This window comes from Pituophis catenifer, unplaced genomic scaffold (genome assembly GCF_029215685.1).
Source record: "Pituophis catenifer annectens isolate HBS135680 unplaced genomic scaffold, rPitCat1.0.hap2 SCAF_1, whole genome shotgun sequence".
Classification (NCBI taxonomy): Eukaryota; Metazoa; Chordata; class Lepidosauria; order Squamata; family Colubridae; genus Pituophis; species Pituophis catenifer.
In genome coordinates this window covers 3,473,371-3,494,219 of record NW_027256881.1, presented here as the reverse complement: position 1 = coordinate 3,494,219, position 20,849 = coordinate 3,473,371, and the positions used below count along the sequence as shown (strand labels likewise).

The 20,849-nt window shown below is 43.6% G+C and overlaps 2 protein-coding genes across 4 annotated transcripts in view; one reads left to right on the top strand and one right to left on the bottom strand.

The window, feature by feature from the left end:
- Nucleotides 1–1,206: 1,206 nt before the first annotated feature.
- On the bottom strand, nt 1,207–7,181 carry PTRH2 (peptidyl-tRNA hydrolase 2). Of its 2 annotated transcripts, none has more exons than XM_070945121.1 (2): nt 7,107–7,181; nt 1,207–2,088 (listed from the first exon to the last, which is right to left on the bottom strand). In XM_070945121.1, exon 2 carries the CDS (start codon nt 2,079–2,081, stop codon nt 1,563–1,565), a length of 519 nt encoding a protein of 172 aa, XP_070801222.1. In that variant the 5' UTR covers nt 2,082–2,088; nt 7,107–7,181; the 3' UTR covers nt 1,207–1,562. The 2 variants fall into 2 exon arrangements, with proteins under 2 accessions (XP_070801222.1, XP_070801230.1); XM_070945129.1 differs by lacking the exon at nt 7,107–7,181 and adding an exon at nt 6,800–6,832.
- Nucleotides 7,182–7,406: 225 nt separating this feature from the next.
- The window catches only part of VMP1 (vacuole membrane protein 1), a 155,485-nt gene continuing 142,042 nt past the window's right edge, over nt 7,407–20,849 (top strand). The window contains exon 1 of one of the 2 annotated variants that reach the window (XM_070932001.1): nt 7,407–7,543. The gene's annotated coding sequence lies outside the window, so the exon portion shown is untranslated. The remainder of the gene's footprint in view (nt 7,544–20,849) is intronic. The other variant, XM_070932003.1, reaches the window with a different exon arrangement.

Genomic DNA, 20,849 nt, shown 5'->3' with positions numbered 1-20,849 from the left:
GCCAAAAGACAAGTAAATGCTGGTTTTTGCCGAAACCACAGCAAAACGTGGTCATGTAACTGCGGATCATTGCAAATGGTGGTAAATGCGGTCTGGTTGCTAACCGACAGGGCTGTGAGTGTGAGCACTTGTGACACACAAGCTGCGTTTGCAGAGCACACTTAAACCAGGTCAGTCACAGACTTGCTCCTTTTTTTCGAGGTGTGAAATTTTCATTACTTTTTAAATTGGTGGCTTAAGTGTGTTCTGCAAACAGCCCGTATGGTTAGTTCATGATTTAATGTATTGCCCAAACACCAGAAATTAAGATTACTCCAGTAACCAGATTGTTTGTTAAACCAATACAGGTAATCCTTGATTTACAACAGTTCATTTAGTGACTGTTGGAAGTTAACAATGGTTCTGAAAAGTGACTTGTGACCATTTTTCAAACTTTTGCAGCATCCCCATGGCCATGGGATCAAAATTCACTCGTGTCAGCTGACTCATATTTATGATGGTTGCAGTGTCCCGGGGTCATGTGATCCCTTGGCCATCTTCCGACAAGCAATGGGGAAAGCCAGATTCCCTTAACAACCGGGTTACTAACTTAACTGCAGTGATTCACTTAACAACTGTGGCAAGAAAGGTTGTAAAATGGGGCAAAGTTAATTTAACTCTCTCGCTTAGCAACAAAAATTTTAGGTTCGATTGTGGTCATTAAGCTGAGGACCTAATGTAGCATCCCCAGATGCCTAACAATCATTTAACAAACATCACGGCTTTACCGCTTTTAGGCTATCTTTAAAAGTTTGCACCTGAGGGTAGGACATGAAGCAATGGGTGGAAACTAATCAAGGAGAGAAGCAACTTAGAACTAAGGAGAAATTTCCTAGCAGTGAGAACAATTAACCAGTGGAACTACTTGTCTCCAGAAGTTGTGAATGCTCCAACACTGGAAGTGTTTAAGAAGAGGTTGGATAACCATTTGTCTGAAGTGGTGTAGGGTTTCCTGCTTAAGCAGGGGGTTGGACTAGAAGACCTCAAGGTTCCTTCCAACTCTGTTATTCTATTCTATTCTATTCTATTCTATTCTATTCTATTCTATTCTATTCTATTCTATTCTATTCTATTCTATTCTAATTCTAATTCTAATTCTAATTCTATTCTATTGATACTTAAAATGTTAATATCAAAAGGATGCACACGTGTCTTTCCTGTCCGTGTAATTCATTTATTTGGAAACTTTTGTAGGGATGCCTTCCCTATCTGAGCATTTTCTCCTCCGGATTTCCAAAAGGCTTGATTTCAAGAGATTCAAGAGAAATCCAAAGTCAAAGAATGCAAACTGCTTTTGCATTTGCGCAAACGCAAAGCCGTTTAACCGGTTACAGGGAAGCGGAGCCTAGGCGAAGATATCTCGGACATCAGTGCGTGTGTGTGTGTGTAGACAAAATAACCCGGGATTGCATTTGATAATTACTGCTTGAGGAAAGGACTTGGGAGGGAGGTGGCTTGTTCTCTTGTTTGTGTTTTATATTCATTCACCAGGTTTCACACCCTTTACGTTGTCAACTTCACATTCAGTAGAGTTTCAAGTGACCAGAAACTTTATCTATCATCTCAGCTGGACCAGGCCCAATGCCCAAGACAGTTCGGGAGCCTGGAGCTATTTGTGTGCGGCCAGCATCCTGGATTAAGCTCACGGTCAAGCCAAGCACTTTGGCCTCGTTTAAGAGCTGGACGATGGTCTCCTCGTCAGGCGCCTTGAGGACTACCTTGGGCTGTCCACAATATTCCCACTGCTTCAGAAGTTCAGGATTTCGATGGTGGACTTGCTTGTAGGCCGAAACGGCGGCGTGGGAGCACTGGGCTGCTACTTTGCCCTTGCCCATCTTCAGGTCATTCCGGACTATGATCACCATCTTGAATTCTCCGGATTCGCCCATTATACTGGCTTCGTTGCCCAGCTCGTTGGCCATCATAGTCAATCTGGATTTGGCTGGCCGGAAAAGCCGAGCTCGTATGCTCCAGCCCAAGCATATTCCACAGGTGACACCAGCAATTAAGCCAAAAACTCCAGGCCTAGCCAGGTAATCCATCACGCATCTGGAGAACAAGGAGAAAAGCAACGGTCGGATCAATAGGAAAGCTTTAAGTTCTGGCCTTCATCATCACAGGCCTATTTTTGCGCTTGGAGATAGATAAGAGTAGTGTTCGACTTACAACGATTCACTTAGTGAACGTTTTGAAGTTACAACAGCACTGGGAAATAAGTGACTTACGAGAGTTTTTCACATTTACGACTGCTGCAGCATTCCCCAGGGTCAGGTGATCAAAATCCAGACGTTTGGCAACTGACTCATATTTATGACGGTTGCAGTGTCCTGAGGTCATGAGATCACTTTTTACAATCTTCGGACAAGCAAAGTCAATGGGGAAGCCTGATTCGCTCAATAAATAACCATGTTACTAACTTTTAACAGATTAAGAGAGTTGGAAGGGACCTTGTTAGGTCATCTAGTCCAACCCCCCGCCCAAGCAGACCCTACACCATTTCTGACATAGCAACTGCAGCGATTCACATAAAAACCGTGTCAAGAAAGGTGGTAAAATGGGGCCAAATTCACTTACCTGTCTTGCTTAGCAACAGAAATTTTGGGCTCAATTGTGGTCATAAATTGCGGACTACCTGTTCATTCATTTTGGCCAAACAATGTCGACTGGCAGCCCCCAGGGGGAAAGCCTTCTCTGTGGGGGCACCTACTATCTGGAACGAGCTCCCCCCGGAGATACGGAGGATCCCGGATCTGCGTCGCACGCTCAAGACGTTCTTATTTCATCAAGCTGGCCTGACCTAAGTTTTTCCCTTTTAAATGGAAATTTAAAATTTGGTTTTAAATTATTGGGGTTTTAAATTTGTTCAGCCTAATTATTTAATTTGTTTTATTCTATTTTAAATTTTGTATTTATATGTTTTATTCTATGGCTGTTCACCGCCCTGAGTCCTTTGGGAGTAGGGCGGTATACAAATTCAATAAAATAAATAAAATAAATAAATAAATAAATAAATAAATAAATAAATAAATAATAAATAAATAAATAAATAAATAAATAAATAAATAAATAAATAAATAAAATTTAACATTAAGAATACCAATAGAACATGCAATGTTGATATACTTGTTTGGCCGAACTTTCTTGAAAATGCAGTTGACATATTGGAATTCAGCATTGATGTCCACAGAAGACAGTCACAAAGTATTTGCAAATATCCTAAATTCCTTGAATGTCTTTGGTTAAAACATTACATTTAATTAATGCTAGTAAAAAGTTGAAGAATACTTAATTCTAAGGGGTCTTTGATTTTTTTTCATTTCAACCCTAAACTAAAAATATTCTCTATCAGTACTTAATTCTAAAAGACAGCTTGCAATTGTACATAGAGTCCTCCACTTACAACTGTTTGTTTAGTGACCACTTGAACTTACAATAGCACTGAAAAAGGGACTCACAACTGGTGCTCATGCAGCATTCCCATGGTCCTGTGATCAAAATTTGAATATTTGGCAACTAGCATATATTTATAATGGTTGCAGTGTCCCAGGGTCATATGATGGCCATTTCTGACCTTCCCAGCCAGATTCTGACAAGCAAAATTAATGGAGGAAGCTAGATCTGCTTAATGACTGCATAATTCACTTAACTACAATGATCTGCTTAACAATCATGGCAAAAACGACAAAAAACTGGGCACAATTCAGTAAAAAATCACCTTGCTTAGGAACGTGTCTGGGTAGTGTTGATTTAAAGCTGACCAGCCAATGTAAGGCTAATGCAACTGTAAAGCTGATGAAATGTAAGGCTGATGCAATGAGAATGAATCAGCATTGGTATAGCCAGTTTGAGACTCTGAAGGGGTCCACACAAGTCTTTTACTCCTTTAAGAGGCGTTTATAAATTTCAGCCAGGAGAGGGCGTATTCTCTCTCCTTGTGTCCGGTATTCATTGCAGCGTTCTCCGTGTAGAGTTAAGAAGAAGTTTGATTGCTTGTAAGGTATTTGCCAACCACGTATATTTCTGTATGTCTTCTATATAAACCACTGTTAAACGTCTAAGTCTCTCTGTGCTGTGTTTTGCTCCTGGGTTGTCTCATAATAGTAGTCACGCTGCAAACGCTCTGACAGAACAGACATTCTGGCCCCAACTGTGGTCGTAAATCAAGGATTACCTGTATGGACACTATTAGAATTACCTATTAATAAATGAATGAAACTATTTGTTATATAAATCCATAAACCCACCTAAATCCACTGTATAACTCCATCAGGAGCCTGGTAGCGCAGTGGTTAGAATGCAGTATTGCAGGCTAACTCTGCTGACTGCCAGCAGTTCAATCCTCACGAGCTCATCCTTCTGTGGTCGGTAAAATGAGGACCCAGACTGTTGGGGACAATATGCTGACTCTGTAAACCACACACAGGGAGAACTGTAAACCACTATGGAGCAGTATACAGGTAGTCCTCGATTTACAACAGTTCATTTAGTGACCAAATTTACAACGGCACAGAAAAAAAGTGACTTATGACCGTTTTTCAAAGTTACCACCTTTGCAGCATCCCCATGATCGTATGATCAAAATTCAGAATCTTGGCAACTGGTTCACACTTATGACCGTTGCCGTGTCCCAAGGTCACGTGATCAGGTTTTGCGACCTTCTGACAAACAAAATCAATGTGGAAGCCAGATTCACTTAACAACCAGGTTACTAACTTATCAACGGCTGTGATTCACTTAACAAGTATGGCAAAAAAGGGCGTAAAATAAGGCAAAACTCACTTAACAAATGTCTCACTTAAACAACAGAAATTTTGGGCTTAATTGTGGTCGTAAGTCGAGAACTACCTATATAAGTCTATTCCTAGTGTCTGTCTGTCTGTCTCCCTCTCTCCCTCCTTCTCTCCTTTTTTGGTTAAGTTTATTTTGTGCCTGTTTTTAGATTGTAAGCTTCAGCTGATTCTGAATATACTCACCATCATCCTACATAGGAAAAGTTGCTTTCTTCTTTCTTTTTCCATTTTTTAAAATCACACAAAAGTAACAAACTTGTGGCATCTTATGAATTAACCCAATCTTGACAGCAGAAGGATTATGACTCAGTGTTGGAATTAAAGTTACTACGGCCAAGAAACCCTGGAATGGATGATCTTCATGGGGCTTTTCCATCCTACCCCATGCCTTTTCTCTCCTGATGAACAGCACCAGCACTTCAGAGGGGTTTAACCGGCGTACAAGAAGTCCTCGACTTACAACAGTTCATTTAGTGACCACTCAATGTTACAACAGCACTGAAAAAAGCGACTTACGACCCTTTTTCACACTTTCCCCCAGTCAGGTGATTTACATTCAGCCGCTTGACAACTGACTCACATTTGTGACGGTTGCAGCAGTGTCCCGGTGTCATGCGGTTTCCCCCTTTTGCGATCTTCTAACAGGCCAAGTCAACAGGGAAACCAGATTCATTTAAACCATCTGCTTTCCCCGTTGACTTTGCCTGTTAGAAGTCTTCCTAGTTGAAGAACTGCGGTGACTGGCTGAACAAACGCGGTGTGAAGAGTCGCAAAACGGGGCAAAAAAACCCCCACTCCACAAATGTCTCACTTACTTAGCAACATAAACCTTGGGCTCTATTGTGGTCGTAAGTTGAGGACCTCCTGTATTTTTCTTATACCTAAGCACAGACCAGACTTTTTTCCCTTCCTAGCTGGCTGGTGGTCTGGTAGGGAGGCCAGGACTGGTTCCAAGTCACCACCTGAGCCTCGGTGGCTGCAAGGGAAGTGGGGCCTAGGCCTGTCCAACCCCCCACCCTCCGTTCTGTCCCCATCCCACATGCACACACACCAACAGACATTCAAGAGTTAAAGACTAAACCAGCCGACAAAATCCTTTTCCTTATGATAACGGAACTTGGCAACAACCTAGTGGCTGCCCGCCAAGAGTTTATTACTATAATAATATAACTTCTCCCCGCTTCTGGTACAGCAAAAGAAACAGCTCAATAATTACAGAGTCAATCAAGTCCAGAGATAATCCAGCAAAGTCTATAGCAAAAGTCCGGCAATGCAGAATGGCGTGGAAGCTTTCAGCTTTGTTCGTCACAAGGTTTGACTGGCCACCATGCTCCCTTTTATACCCTGTGGGGTGTGGTCCAGTGACTCAGCCTAATCTCTGGCACGCCTTTTCTTCTGTTGCGCGCGCTTATCTCTGCGATGCTGGCGTGGATCCAGCCCTATCTCCGGCGGACACCGAAGGCATTGCCAGAGAGGAGGGTCCTGGAGAGGGATGCCTTGCCAACTCCTCTCCTTCACACTCGGGAGTCCTCTCCTGCCGATGACACAGGCTCAGGTAATGGAGCCACAACACCCCCATCGCTGCTCCCCATTGAACCCCATCCTAGTTTCCCTTGCCGGTGGCTCCATCACAAGAGGCTTTTAAGAAGAGACTAGAAAGGCCTTTGATTGAAATGATATATAGGGCATTATTTCTCAACCTTGGCCGTTTGAAGGTGGGTGGACTTCAACTCCCAGAATTCCCCAGCCAGCAAAGCTGGCTGGGGAATTCTGGGAGTTGAAGTCCACCCACCTTCAAACGGCCAAGGTTGAGAAACACTGGTATAGGCTCTGGTGCTTGAGCAGAGGGTTGGACTAGAAGACCTCCAAGGTCCCTTCTAACTCTTTATTATTATTATTATTAAATGCAAAGAAGCCCCTTCGAAAGGCGGCAGGTCTTTCTGCCTCCCCCCCCCCCACCCCACACAAACCTTTTTTTTTTTTTTTCAGCCCGCCTTCCTCCTCCTCCTCCGGCTCCTCGTCGCCTCTCCGCCCACGCCGACGTCACGCTCCCTCTGACGTCACAAACACCTCAGCCAATCGCGGCGCGGCGCGTGCCGAATCGGAACGCCGACCTCTCCACCCCCCCCCACCCCCCGCGTGGGCGGGGCGCGCGAGGGACAGCTCGACCAATCACCTTTCCCCCTTCCCTCAGAGCGGCGCGCCGCTCGTGGCCGGACCACACCCCCCCACACACACACACACACACTTCCCCTCCCCCCCACAACAGCATTTCACCTTCTCCAGTGGGCCGGCCGAGCTGAGGCGACCCTGTTTAGGATGAAGGGGTGGGGAGTCTTGGGGTTTTGAAGACCTCTTACTTTTTTTTTTTTTTTTTGGTTTTTTTTCCCTCCTCGGCTAGGTTGAAAATCCGCCTCAGCTCTCCAGCTGGCCAAAAAAAAAAAAAAAAAAACCGGAAGCGCGGCCGGCTTCCGGCGAACGAGGCCGGAAATGATGTCAAGCATCGCCTCTTGTTGGACGAGGCGGGGCTAAGCCTCACTTCCGGACTGGCCCTGGTCCAGGAGGCCGAGCCGGAGGAGGAGCCGCTTGCGGCCGCCGCGGTAGCAGCCGGAGCAACAGCAGCAGCAGCAACAGCAGCTTCAGGAGCGGCGGCGAAGAGGTCGGACGCAGCTGAGGAACCCCCGCGCGTATGTCCGTCCCTGAGCTGACGTAAGGTAACGGCCAGGGCCTGTAAGGGAGACCGGGCCCGGCTACGGGTCCCCAGGAGGGTCATAAAAGGCGCGAACGAGCCCAGAAGAGCAGAACGAGTGGTCCCCGCTTTCCTCCTTCTCCTTCCCCCGCAGGCTCCGCATCCCTGGGGCGGGGGGCTTTGCAGCCAGGCTCCTCTCTTCTCCCCTCCATCCTTTTGCCTGCCTGCCTTCCTGCCTTGCGAGGAGCCGAAGCCCTTCCACGTGGCTCTCCCAGGAGCCGGCCAAGCTGTCCTCTCCGATCCTACCGGCTGTCTCTCTGCCCAGAGGGCCCCCCCACTCCTTGCCTCACCCCCCCCCCCGGCCCCAAATTGCTCTCTCCCCATGGCTGCCTCCCGACTTGCAAGGATCCCGATTCAGAATACAGCTGGAAGGGACCTTGGAGGTCATCTAGTCCAACCCCCTCCCTTCTCAAGCGGGAGAACCCCCCCCCCCGTCCCAATGCAGACGAATGGCAGGCCAGTCTAGTCTTTAAAAAAAAAAAAAAACAGTGATGGAGGTACCCGCAACTTCGGGAGGCAAAACCCTTTCCTTGTTTTGTGGCCAAACCTCTTGGTGGGTTTGTATTTCTTGAGAAGCAAAATCAACGTGTCCCTCCGAAAGGAAAAGGAAAAAAAAGCCCTTGAAGTTTGCTATGGAGCCCAAACATGGACAAGGGCGAGTGGTGGGACAAGCAGGGGGTTTCCTGTGTCCCGATGAGACATGAAGCTGGATTAAGGCAGAACTAGGTAAATGGACTCCTCGGTTGGTGTAAGGCCACATTTGGAATATTGCATTCAGTTTTGGTTGCCACAATGTAAAAAAAGATATGGAGACTCTAGAAAGAGTGCAGAGAAGAGCAACAAAGAGGGTTAGGAGCCTGGAGCCTAAAACATACAGGAATTGGGTATGTCTAGTCTAGTGAAAATCAAGACTAGGGGAGACATGATAGCCATGTTCCAATATCTCAGGGGCTGCCCCAAAGAAGAGGGAGTCAAACTATTCTCCAAAGCACCTGAAGGCAGGACAAGAAGCAAAGGGTGGAAACTGATCAAGGAGAGAAGCAACCTAGAACTAAGGAGGAATTTCCTGACGGTGAGAACAATTAACCAGTGGAACTACTTGCCTCCAGAAGTTGTGAATGCTCCAACATTGGAAGTTTTTAAGAAGATTTTGGATAACCATTTGCCTGACGTGGTGTAGGGTTTCCTGCCTAAGCAGGGGGGTTGGACTAGAAGACCTCTAAGGTCCCTTCCAACTCTGTTATTCTGAAAAAGAAGCAGATCCAGTTGGAAGGAAGGTCTGTAAAGCTTCCCTGTGGTCAGGGCCAAAGAGCCACCCCCACATTGGTAGGGATAATTATAGGAAAGGAATCCTTCCAGCCTCCACCATTCAGTCAGAACTGAAGAAGCTTCTTGGATGAGAAGCGAAACGTCTTCCAAAAAAAAAAAAAACCCAAGAAAGTCCACAGTTGCCTTTTGAGAGAAAAAAAAAACCTTTGGGACAACCGTGACCTGGATGACTGAGAATCTCCATAGACATATGAGGGGGGGGGGGAAGCAGTGGGTTTGAATTTTTAAATGGTGCGATTGCCTTTTTTGGAAATCTTAGCATGCATTTATCTCTCTCTTGCGAATCCTGCTAGCTCAAAACGGATGGTTCTAATGACCAAGTTCTTGCAGTATCAAGATCTGAGCAATTGTGACCTTGTATTTAATTCTCCACCCCTTATGCTTCAGTCTCAATTAAAACTCCTGGCTTTCCCCAATAAGAAAATAATGTCACATATTAATTTCGTTTCCCTAGTTTAGTGTCAGCAATCCCTAGGAGTTGAGTTTAAACAGGCTTCAGAGGAAGCTGTGTTCTATGTTTCCCTAACAACTAAAGGGTTAGTTCAGATAGAGTGTTTCTTCTCTTCACACCAGATAATTTTCTTCCCTTTACTGCACTCCCTCTAGTGTCTATGTTTAGCAGCGAATGAACCAAATCGATATTTTGCAACTTTGCTTTCCAAGAAAGACATTTTCCTAAAAAAGGGTGAGAGGTTGCAAGCTGCGGATCGGTTTGTCTCCAAAGTACGTTTGATGGGTGAGGGCTAAAATTGGAATTTCACAAGTTGCCTCGTCCTTTGTGATGGGACAAGATTTGACAGGGCACTCCGCAAATCCGGTGGATATTTTACTCCTCTCTCTGTGTGTATTAAACGTTTTAGAATTCTGAAGGATCATAATTGTAAAACTCGCTTGTGGGACTTTGGGAGATGGGTTGAAAGAACTAAGGAATGCAGGTTGAAAACTTTGTGAGATTGTGCTCTTATTTTTGGACCACAAGTAAATCACACTAAAATCCTTGCTGATGGTTCCGCTTTGTAGTTTCTGCTGGATGTTTATGGATTTTTAAAAACTGAATTGCTCTCTGGCGTTCAAAGTCTCGTTCCAGGTTGTCAAAAGTACTTTGTGCGTATGCATTTTCAGGTGAAACAAAGTTCACCCGTTAACTTCTTTCTGGGCTCATTTGTTATTTATTGAGGTCTTTCCTTTTTTAAAAATTTCTACTTAGAGAATCAATTTTGATGGCTGATTAGTTGTACAGTAGGTAAACTATGATTTAGCTCAGCCCTTGTACTGGACGTAGATAAACCTGCTTGCTGATTTCATACATTGTGCTAAGGAACAAGATAGCTTAGCAGGAGAATGTCAGAATAGAGTTGGAAGGGACCTTGGAGGTCTTCTAGTCCAGCCCCCTGCTCAAGTAGGAGATCCTATACCATTTCAGATAAAGGGTAGTCCAGTCTCTTCTTAAAAACCTCCAGTGACAAAGCACCCACAACTTCTGGTGGCAAGCTGTTCCACTGGTTAATTGTCCTCACTGTTAGGAAGTTTCTCCTTAATTCCAGGTTGCTTTTCTCCTTGATTCATTTCCATCCATTGTATCTTATCTTGCTTTGTGATGGTTTGGAAAATAAATTGACCCCCTCCTTCTTCTTTGTGGCAGCCCCTCAAATACTAGAACATTGCTATCATGTCACCCCTAGACTAGTCCTTCTTTTCTCTAGACTAGCCAAATCCAAATTCTGCAACCATTCTTCATATGTTTTTGTCTCCAGGCTTTTAATCATCTCAGTTGCTCTTCTCTGCCCTTTTTCCAAAGTCTCAACATCTTTTTTGTAATTTGGTAACCAAAATTGGGTACAGTATTCCAGGTGTGACCTTACTAAGGCTTCATAAAGCGGTACTACCCCTCTACATGTCAGCCTTTGGTAACCATTTCACTCTTCTCTGAATTGTACCACCAGAATTCAGTGGTGTATTTCCCCCCCCCCCCTCATTCTGGGGATAACAGTATCCTCCTCCTCTTAAGAACTAAAACAAATGATCCTACCCACTCCAGCAACATCACTGAACCAAGTAAGACTATATAGGTAGTCCTTGATGTAAGACCACAATTGAGCCCAATTTTTCGGTTGCTAAGCAAGATGACTTTAAGTGACTTTTGCCCCATTTTCTGACCTTTCTTGCCACAGCTGTTAAGTGAATCACTGCAGTGGTTAAGTTAGCAACACGTTAAGTGAATCTGGCTTCCCTATTGACTTTGCTTGTCCGAACGTTGCAAAAGGGGATCAACGGTCGTAAGTGTGAAAAACAGTCATAAGTCATTTTTTTCCAGTGCTGTTGTAACTTTGAATGGTCACTAAACTAACTGTTGTAAGTCAAGGTCTACCTATAAAAAGATCTATGCTCCAGGTGTCCAGAATCAGAAATAATGTGAACTCAATTGTAATTTGCCTATCTTCATTTATTGCTTAGTGTTACATATTAATCCACTGATAGTTATTTGTTAAACCTTGTCCTAGAAAACCCAGCTGCTGAACAGTTTCAGGCAGATATCCGTGCATCTGGCCAATGCATCATTGACACAGTTTTTTCATCCTGCACTTTTTTTTTTTTTCTGTTATGGGAACATTTAGCATTTAAAGTACCTAAATGTACAAGATGATGTTAACAATACTCTTAAAAGTAACAGCAGTGATTCCAATAATGGTGATGTGCTTGGAAATTAGCTAATGTCAGAAGCGAAAGACCAAGCTCACAGGTGAAGGATTTGAATTAACTGATTTATTACTAAAAAGCTATGCGCTGGAATCTTTCAGACTAATGGTTAGCACTTGGATAGAGTTATTTATTTATTTATTTATTTTTCAGATTTCTATACCGCCCTTCTCCTTCCGGACTCAGGGCGGTGAATAGCCAAATATAAAACATTCATACACAAAAGTTAAAATAGATTTAAAATAATTAAATAAAATTTGGCCCATAATTTAAAACATTTCAATTAAAATCCATATCAAATTTTAAAACCAACCATAAAATCAGGACAGCCCGGCTAACTGAAAGAAATAGGTTTTAAGGGCCCGACGAAAAGTCCGGAGGTCTGGGATCACTCGTATGGGGTAGATTGTTCCAGAGGGTAGGTGCCACTACAGAGAAGGCTCTCCCCCTAGGGGTCGCCAGCCGACATTGTCTGGCCGACGGCACCCTGAGGAGTCCCTCTCTGTGGGAGCGAACTGGCCGGTGGGAGGCAATTGGTGGCAGAAGACGGTCCCGTAAGTACCCCGGCCCTAAGCCATAGATAATGGTCAATGTCAGTCAAGAGGGGGTTGGGCTTATTTTATTTGCGGCTACTTAATGATTCTAATCTAGACCAGGGGTCAGCAACCGGCGGCTCTGAAGCCGCATGCAGCTCTTTGGGCCCTCTGCTGTGGCTCCCTGTCACCACTGGCTGGCCCGCCCCACATCTCGCCTTCCCCTCCCAGTCACTCCTCGCCTGGCCTGAGAAGGTAAGGGCGACAGTGGGGGATGGAGAAGCAGCCAGAGCAGAGACAGAGAGATACAGAGAGAGGAGGAGAGAGAGAGAGGGAGAGGAGGGGAAGGGAGGGAGGAGAGAGAGAGATGTCAAAAGGATTTTGTGGCTCCTGGTGTTTTTTACCAACTGGTTTTCTGCTCTAATGACCGACTGGGTAGGCGTGGCTAGGGGATATCATGTGACTGGTGGAAGTGAGTGACATCGAGTTGGCCACGCCCACCCAGGTTTTGTGGCTCCCAGTGTTTTCTTTTCTGTGGGAAACGGGTCCAAATGGCTCTTTGAGTATTTAAGGTTGCAGACCCCTGATCTAGTCTGATTCTTCTTTTCACCTGCAACCCAAGACATTAAAATAGCCAAAATTGGCTCAGATGGATAAGAGACCACGTGTACTAATGTGGGGAGGACTAGTTTGTGAAATAGCATCTGAAATTCTAGAAATCAGAACAGTAATTAGGTCAACCTTTCCAAAAAAATTCAATATTTGTCGTCGTTCCCCAGTGGCCTGTTCTTAAGGACTGTTGTGGAGTTTCCCTCCCATCCCCACCCCAATATGATAGGAATATAGTTTTCAGCTCTTAAAGAATTGCTCATAAGTGCTAAATGCTCTTATAGTAGGGCTTGCCATTTAAAAGAGAGAAAACTCATCCTGCTATTATGAAAATAGTTTGAGCCAAATCTTTGTTGATTTTACACACAGTGTAAACAATCAGATGAGTGGATGTAAGCTATATTTGTGTCCTCATTTGACTTCTGTTAACCATCTTGGTTTAATAGGAAGAAATATTTCCAGAGTAATTTCAGGTAGTCCTTGACTTATGACCACAATTTCTATTGCTAAGTGAGATCGTTGTTTGATGAGTTCTACCCCATTTTGCTTCCTTTCTTGACACAGCTGTTAACTGAATCACCGAAGTTGTTTTAAGTTAGTAACACGATTATTAAGTGAATCTGGTTTCCCCATTGACTTGGCTTTTCAGAAAGTCGCAAAAGGGGATCACATGACCCCGGGACACTGCAACCGTCATAAATAGGAACCAGTTGCCAAGCATGTGAATGTAAATCACGTGACCACAGGGATGCTGTAACGGTCATAAGTGTGAGCAGTGGTTGTATGTGAAAAACAGTCATAAGTCACATTTTTCAGTGCCCATGTAACTTTGAAGAGTCACTAAACTGTGGAAGACTTTCATTAAGTGATTTGGGTCTGAGTTTTTTTTTTTTTTAACAAGCATGAAAATTGTTATACAAAAGCAGGGCTGTCTTAACGGCATTATGAGCCCCAGGCAAAGCAGTGTACTGGGGTCCCTACGACAACTACTCACTGGAATTAAAATGCACATGGTCGATAAAACTAAACATATATTTATTTTATTGGCACTTCCAACAAAATCAGTGTTTAAAAACATGCGGACTCGTCACATCATGTACGGGGAAAAAAATCAGTGTTAATTTCTATCAGGGTGGATTTGATTTAAATCGAGTTGATTTAAATCACGATTTAAATCATGATTTAAATCACTAGTAAAAAGGCTCGATTTAAATCAACTCGATTTAAATCATGATTTTTAAAGAGCAACTGTCATCTCTGCTAGTCCTTTGACCCACTGTTGACTCACCGATAGTCCCAGTGTTGCAGAATATACAGCCTCCTGCTACATAACTAAGCTCCATTTCATGCTGAATAAACTAAATTATTTATGTATCTTAAATAGAAAACTATCTTACGATAGATTTTTTACCCCAAAAGTTTTTTATTAAAGTAAATTCGATAAAAATCAAAAAAATCCAATTTAAATAAAAAAAATCTGTTCTTTTGATTTAAAAAAAAAATCATTGATTTTTATCCACCCTGATTTCTATTAATGCATGTTAGTATGAATTTAAAAATGCAGTAAAATGTAATAAATATGCTGCTATATTTATATGATACAAGGTGTGTTGAAGGGGTAACATACACAGATTAGTATGGGGCCCCCTATGCTCGTGGGGCCCACGGGCAAGTGCCCATCAGGCCCATGGATTAAGACAGCCCTTCAAAAGGAAATCCAAGAAAGCAGGGTTCATTTTGGAAAAAATATGCATCCGATTCAGTGGTGGTATTCAGACGGTTCGGGACGGTTTGGGGGAACCGATAGCAGCGATCGCGGCGCTATGTTGTCCTATGTTAGCCATGTTTTTGAGGCTGGGCACATTTGCGGAAAGTGCGCGCGAACAAAGCACATGCGCGGAAGGCCGGGTGCATGTGCGGAAGGTGCGTCCGCGAAGCGAGAGTGCGCGCACACAGCGAACCGCTGGTAAAAATATGTAGAAACCCAGCTCTGATCAGATTGCACTGTTCAACTAAACTTCTTCTGCCACGTGCATCTAGATAGGTGAGGTCACAGCTACCATTATTCCTAGCAAAACAAATTAAAATGGAAATACTAAAACATCCAACTGCCATTGAAGCTGAGAATGGTCTCACTTGTATCCTTCCACTCCGAGGGCATTGTGATAAGAAGTAATTTAAACATACTTAAAAGTGAGTTCATAAGGCTCTCATTCCTCCACAAGGATATGAAATGCTCCCTGACTAATCAATTTCCGAGCATTGCATTAGCCTCCTTTTTTGAGGTTTATTTACATTTGGTTTTTCTTTAATAATATAATCCTAAACCAAAAGTAGGTACAGATAGTCCTTGAGTTATGACCATAATGGAACCTGCCTTTCACAGTCGTAAAACAGGTCGCTTACATGCCTGACTGGATTTTATGATTATTATTATTTTTTTTGTGGTGGTTGTAAGTGCGAATTTGGCAGTTTTATAAGTGAACCCATTGTTCGCTATGATGAGGTTTCGCTGAAAATTGGAGATAAATTCTGATTTTTGTGAAAGGCAGTCACATCCCTGTGGGACAGCTGTAAATGCCATATTTCCGCGTGCCTGGTAGTGTGAGAACGTGAAAACTTCAAATCCTGGGTGTAAATCTGCTTTCTCAGATAGGTTGTAACTTCAAGCGGCTGTGAATCGTTCGTAAAGTCAAACACTACCTGTATTAAATGATTTGAAGAGACTAAGATGACCAAGGTAGAATTCATTTACTACTTAATGCTGCAAGGAAGGCAGCATTCCTGTCCCCTTTATCACATATCCTATATTAACAGCTAGAAAGTACAGGTAGTCCTTGACTTACAACAGTTCATTTAGTGACCATTCAAAGTTACAATGTCCTGAAAACAATGACTTATGACTTTTTTCCCACGACGGTTGAATCAACAGGATCATGTGATCAAAATTCGGAGGCTTGGCACCTGACTCATATTTATGACAGTGGCAGTGTCCCGGGGTAACGTGATCCCCTTTTGTGACCTTCTGACAAAGTCGATGAGGAAGCCAGACTCACTTAACGACCGTGTTACCAACAACTGCAGTGATTCCTTTAACAACTGTGGCAAGAAAGGTCGCAAAATGGGGCAAACTTCACTTAACACATGTTTCAGCAACAGAAATGTTGGGCTCAGTTGTGGTCGTAAGTCGAGGACTCCCTGTACCCAGAAAGTAAGAGATCATGCAGGCGTCGTGTCTATTAAATCAGTCAGGCCAAAGATATGCTTTGTTTTGTTTTTACCTTTCCCGATCTGAGGTATCCCATTAATTCTTCTGTTGTTTTATGGATTGGTGGAGAAGGAATGTAAGAGTTGGTAAAAGTCAAGCTGTGATCTCTGTCTTGTGAGGAACTGGATCCAGCAAGCTAAGTATAGCTCCTCTTGGGAACGGAGAGAGAAAAATAGCCTCTCGCGCTTAAAGCAGCATTTCTGCAAGCTGCAAATTGGCAATTCTCTCGCCTTTCTTTCTGAGAAGATGCTGATAAAAGGATGGACATAAATACAAGTAGTCCTCGACTTATCATCATTCGTTTGAATGACCGTCCAGAGTTGCAGCGGCACTGAACGGAAGTGTCTTATGGCCGTTTTTCACCCCAGGGTGGTTGCATGATCAAAATTCAGATGCACACGCAATTGGCAGTACCTGTATCCAAAGCCAGCTTCACCCATTGAACTGCAAACTTCGGTTTTAGGTCAGAACAAACCCCGCCCACAGGTGGTTATTGGTCCGTGCCAAAAAGAATCGGTCCCATTGCACAACCAACCGAGGCTCTCCGCCAATCAGCAGTAACACCTCCAGATCAAAGAGGACAGCGTCTTGTAAAGTTAGCAGAGACAGCCATGGACGGGGAAAGGGCAGAAGCAAAGCAAAAGAGTTTATGCAACCCACGGTGGAGTGTGGGTTGCCTCTCCTATATTTAACTTCATACGGGAATATCATGTGGCGTTTGCTCTGTGTTGAAAGCATCATTTGGAGGCTCCACTGAAGGCCTGGAGAATATGAGAACTCTCTCTCACACATCAGCCTTGAACTAGCTGGAAAGATTGATCTGGTAGGTAGGTAGGTACTCTGTTTCCCTGAAAATAAGACCCAACAGAAAATAAGTCCTAGCATTATTTTTTTTTCAGGATTCTCGTATTATAAGCCCTACTCCCAAAATAAGCCCCAGTTAAGATTGTCAGCCAGATGGGTGCATTTAGTACCGTATTTCCCAAAAAAATAAGACCTAGCCTGAAAATAAGTCCTAATGTGTCTTTTGGAGCAAAAATTAATATAAGATCCAGTCTTATTTTCAGGGAAACACGGGTAGTTGGCAGATAGGTAGATCCAAGAGGTAGGTAGATCTGGTAGGAAGATAGATCAGGTAGGTAGATAGATTAGGTAGAACTTGGAGGTTGTTAGATCTAGTAAGTAGGCAGATCAGGTACATAGGTAGATCTGCTAGATAGATCTGGTAGGTAGGTAGGTAGCAATAGTACTTAGACTTATATACTGCTTCACAGGGCTTTACATCCCTCTGTAAGTGGTTTACAGAGTCAGCCTATGCCCCCCCCCCAACAATCTGGGTCCTCATTTTATCGACCTCGGAAGGATGGAAGGCTGAGTCAACCTTGAGCCTTGAACCGTGAGATTCAAACTGCCATACGGCTGGCAGCCGGCAATCAGCAGAAGTAGCCTGCAGTACTGCACTCTAACCACAATGGCACCACGGCTGGGTGGTCTAGTTAGGTAGATCTGGTAGGCAGGTAGGTAGGCAGACAGATACCTGGCAGATAGGTAGATATCTGGTAGATAAGATGATTGATTAGATAAAGAGAGAGAGAGAGATACAGATAGATACTGATGATAGATAGATACAGATAGATAATGATAGATAGATACAGATAGATAATGATAGATAGATAGATAGATAGATAGATAGATAGATAGATAGATAGATAGATGGCTCTTGAGTCCTTTGCTGTATATGAATGGCAAAACATCTGGGACAGTTGCTCTTGGGAAGCCAGGACCACCTGTTGCTCCAGGAGTCACCTAAGGACACACAACTTCCCCCCTTTCAGAGTTTTGGGCCATGATGAGGGTTTGCATTGCACAAGGCCAGATAGCTCCGTCTTCTTTGCCTCAGCCCAGAACAGGCACTTAGATTTCAATATATGACTTTAAAGTGACCTGCATATTTTTTGGCTCTCTGCATTTCTTTCTTTATCGCATTTATCTGGCTGCCAATCTCACATGAGGCAGTTCTGGGGTGGCAACAAAATCAGCAATTACAGGTAATCCTTGACTTACGACTGTCGTGGAGCCTTCCCATCACAGTCGTAAGTCGATTTAATGACCTTTTTCACAGCAGTTTAAATCCGGGTCGTAAGTAGCCCCCAGGTAGATCTGTTGTAACTTTGAACGGTCGCTAAGTGATTGGTCGTAAGTTGAGGACTACCTGCAGAAATCTGCAAGGACAGATTAAAAACAATGAAACATAAATTGTGAAAGGGAATGAATGTATCAAGATGATTGGGGACGGGGGATTTACAAACCTGTTGAAAAACCCACATTTTGAGGGATTTCCAAAAAAGTCACTGGATTTGCAGGTAGTCCTTGACTTACGACCACATTGGAGACTGAGATTCCCATTGCTAAGTAAGGTGATTCTTAAGGGAGATTTTTTTTTGACCTTTTACGCCACAGTTATTAAGTGAATCGCTGCAGCTATTCAACAAATCACATGGTCGTTAAGCGAATCCAACTTCCCCCATCGAGTTTGCCTGTGGGAAGCTGGCCGTGAAGTTGCAAATGGTGATTGCACAACCTGGGGCTGCTACAACCGTCATAAATACATGTTTATTTATTTATTTATTTATTTATTTATTGGTTTGATTTATATGCTGCCCTTCTCCGGAGACTCAGGGCGTCTTACAATGCGTTAAGCAATAGCCTTCATACTTTTGTATATACCTGCTTAGTAGGGCTTTCGGCCCCCCTCTAAGCAGTGTTCTTTTTTATACAAAGTCAGTTTATTGCCCCCACAATCCGGGTCCTCATTTTACCTACCTCGAAAGGATGGAAGGCTGAGTCAACCTTGAGCCTGGTGAGATTTGAACTTGCAGTAATTGCAGGCAGCTGGTGTTACTTAACAGCACTTTAGTCTGCTGCGCCACCAAGGCTTGGCACCAAGGGTTGCCAAGCGCCCAAATTTTGATCACATGAACCATGGAAAAATGCAGCGATGGTCGTAAGTGCGAGAACCTGCCATAAGTCACTTTTTTCAATGCCCTTCTAACTTTGAACAGCCACTAAACAAATGGTTGTGTGTCAAAAACTACCTGTATATGCACTTCAGCTGCATTGTACGGGACTATTTGGGCGTAAGCCACCTTGTGTTTTGGCAAGGACCCAAGTGGCTCTGCCCTCTCAGGTGAGATGGGAGGCAACCCAGAGGAGGGATTTTCCCAAATCGCCTTCCTGTTTCAGGAGATCGTGTCCTCAGCCTTTTGATGTTGCTGAATTACCTTTTTAATTGCCGCTGGTGGTTATTCCTCATTCTTTAAAATTCGGTCTGATGTTTGACTGATGCGCTTAGAAAAGTTGTTTTTAACATAATTATTACTGTCAAATTGATACGCCACCCATCAAAGGCCACTTTGATTGGCTTCCAGCAAGATACAGGTACTCGTCGTCTTACCACCACGATTGAACCCAACATTTCCGTCGCTAAACGAGACAGCTGTTAGGTGAGTTTTGCCGCATTTTCTGACATTTCTGCCCACGTTTGTTAAGCGAATCGCTGCAGTTGTTAAGTTAGTCACAGGGTTGTTAAGCGAATCCGGCTTCCCCATTGACTTTGCTTGTCAGAAGGTCGTAAAAGGGGGATCACAGGAGCTTGGGACACAGCAATCGTCATAAATACATGCCAGTTTAATTAATTAATTAATTAATTAATTAATTTGTATACCACCCTTCTCCCAGAGGGGACTCAGGACGGTGAACAGCCAAAATTAAAAAACACAAATACAAAAGTTAAGATAATTAAAAAAGAATTAAATCATTAGCTTCCCAATTTAAAATCCCCAAATTCATAAAATTTAAAATCCCAATTAAAAACCATTTAGGCTAGGCCGGCTTGGTGGAATAAAAATGTCTTCAGGGCTTTACGGAAGGTCCGGAGGTCCGGGATCAATTGTATTCCAGGAGGCAGCTCGTTCCACAGGGCGGGTGCCCCCACAGAGAAGGCTCTCCCCCTGGGGGCCGCCAGCTGACATTGCCTGACCGACCTGAGGAGCCCCTCTCTGAGAGCGTATTGGCCGGTGGGAGATTATCGGTAGCAGCAGGCGGTCTCGCAAATACCCTGGCCCTAAGCCATGGAGTGCTTTAAAGATGAGAACCAGCACCTTAAAGCGCACCTGGAAGACCACCAGATTGCCAAGCATCTGAATTTTAATCCCACGACCATGGGGATGCTACGATGGTTGTAAGCGGGAAAAAAAATGCCATAAAATTTCTAGATATGCTAAGGCATGACCCTCATAGCAAAACTGGAACTTTTTTTCAGTGGTGATGTTCAAACTGTCACTAAACAAATTGTTGTAAATTGAAGACTACCCTGTTTCCCCCAAAATAAGACCTCCCCTAATAATAAGTCCAATCGGGCTTTTGAGCGCATGGCAATAAAGCCAAGCACTTTTTTTTTTTATTTGATTTATATGTCGCCCTTCTCCGGAGACTCAGGGCGGCTTACAATGCGTTAAGCATTGAAGCTTATTTCAGGCTTCAAAAAAAATATAAGACAGGGTCTTATTTTCAGGGAAATACGATATATATGTATACATTACATATACATTTATATATATACATTTATATATACCAAATTTATATTTTGCTGATAAAGAAATAAAGGGAGACTAGTATAGATCTATTTCAAGCATTTTAGCTTTCATCAGCTAGCCATACCCTTACTTGGATTCGAACTTGGGCTTCCTGCATGTTAGGCAGTTGAATTAACCTTCTGAGCCACAAGTTCTTCTCCCTTCATCAGCTTGAGCCAGGGGAAAGATTAAGTGTTTACC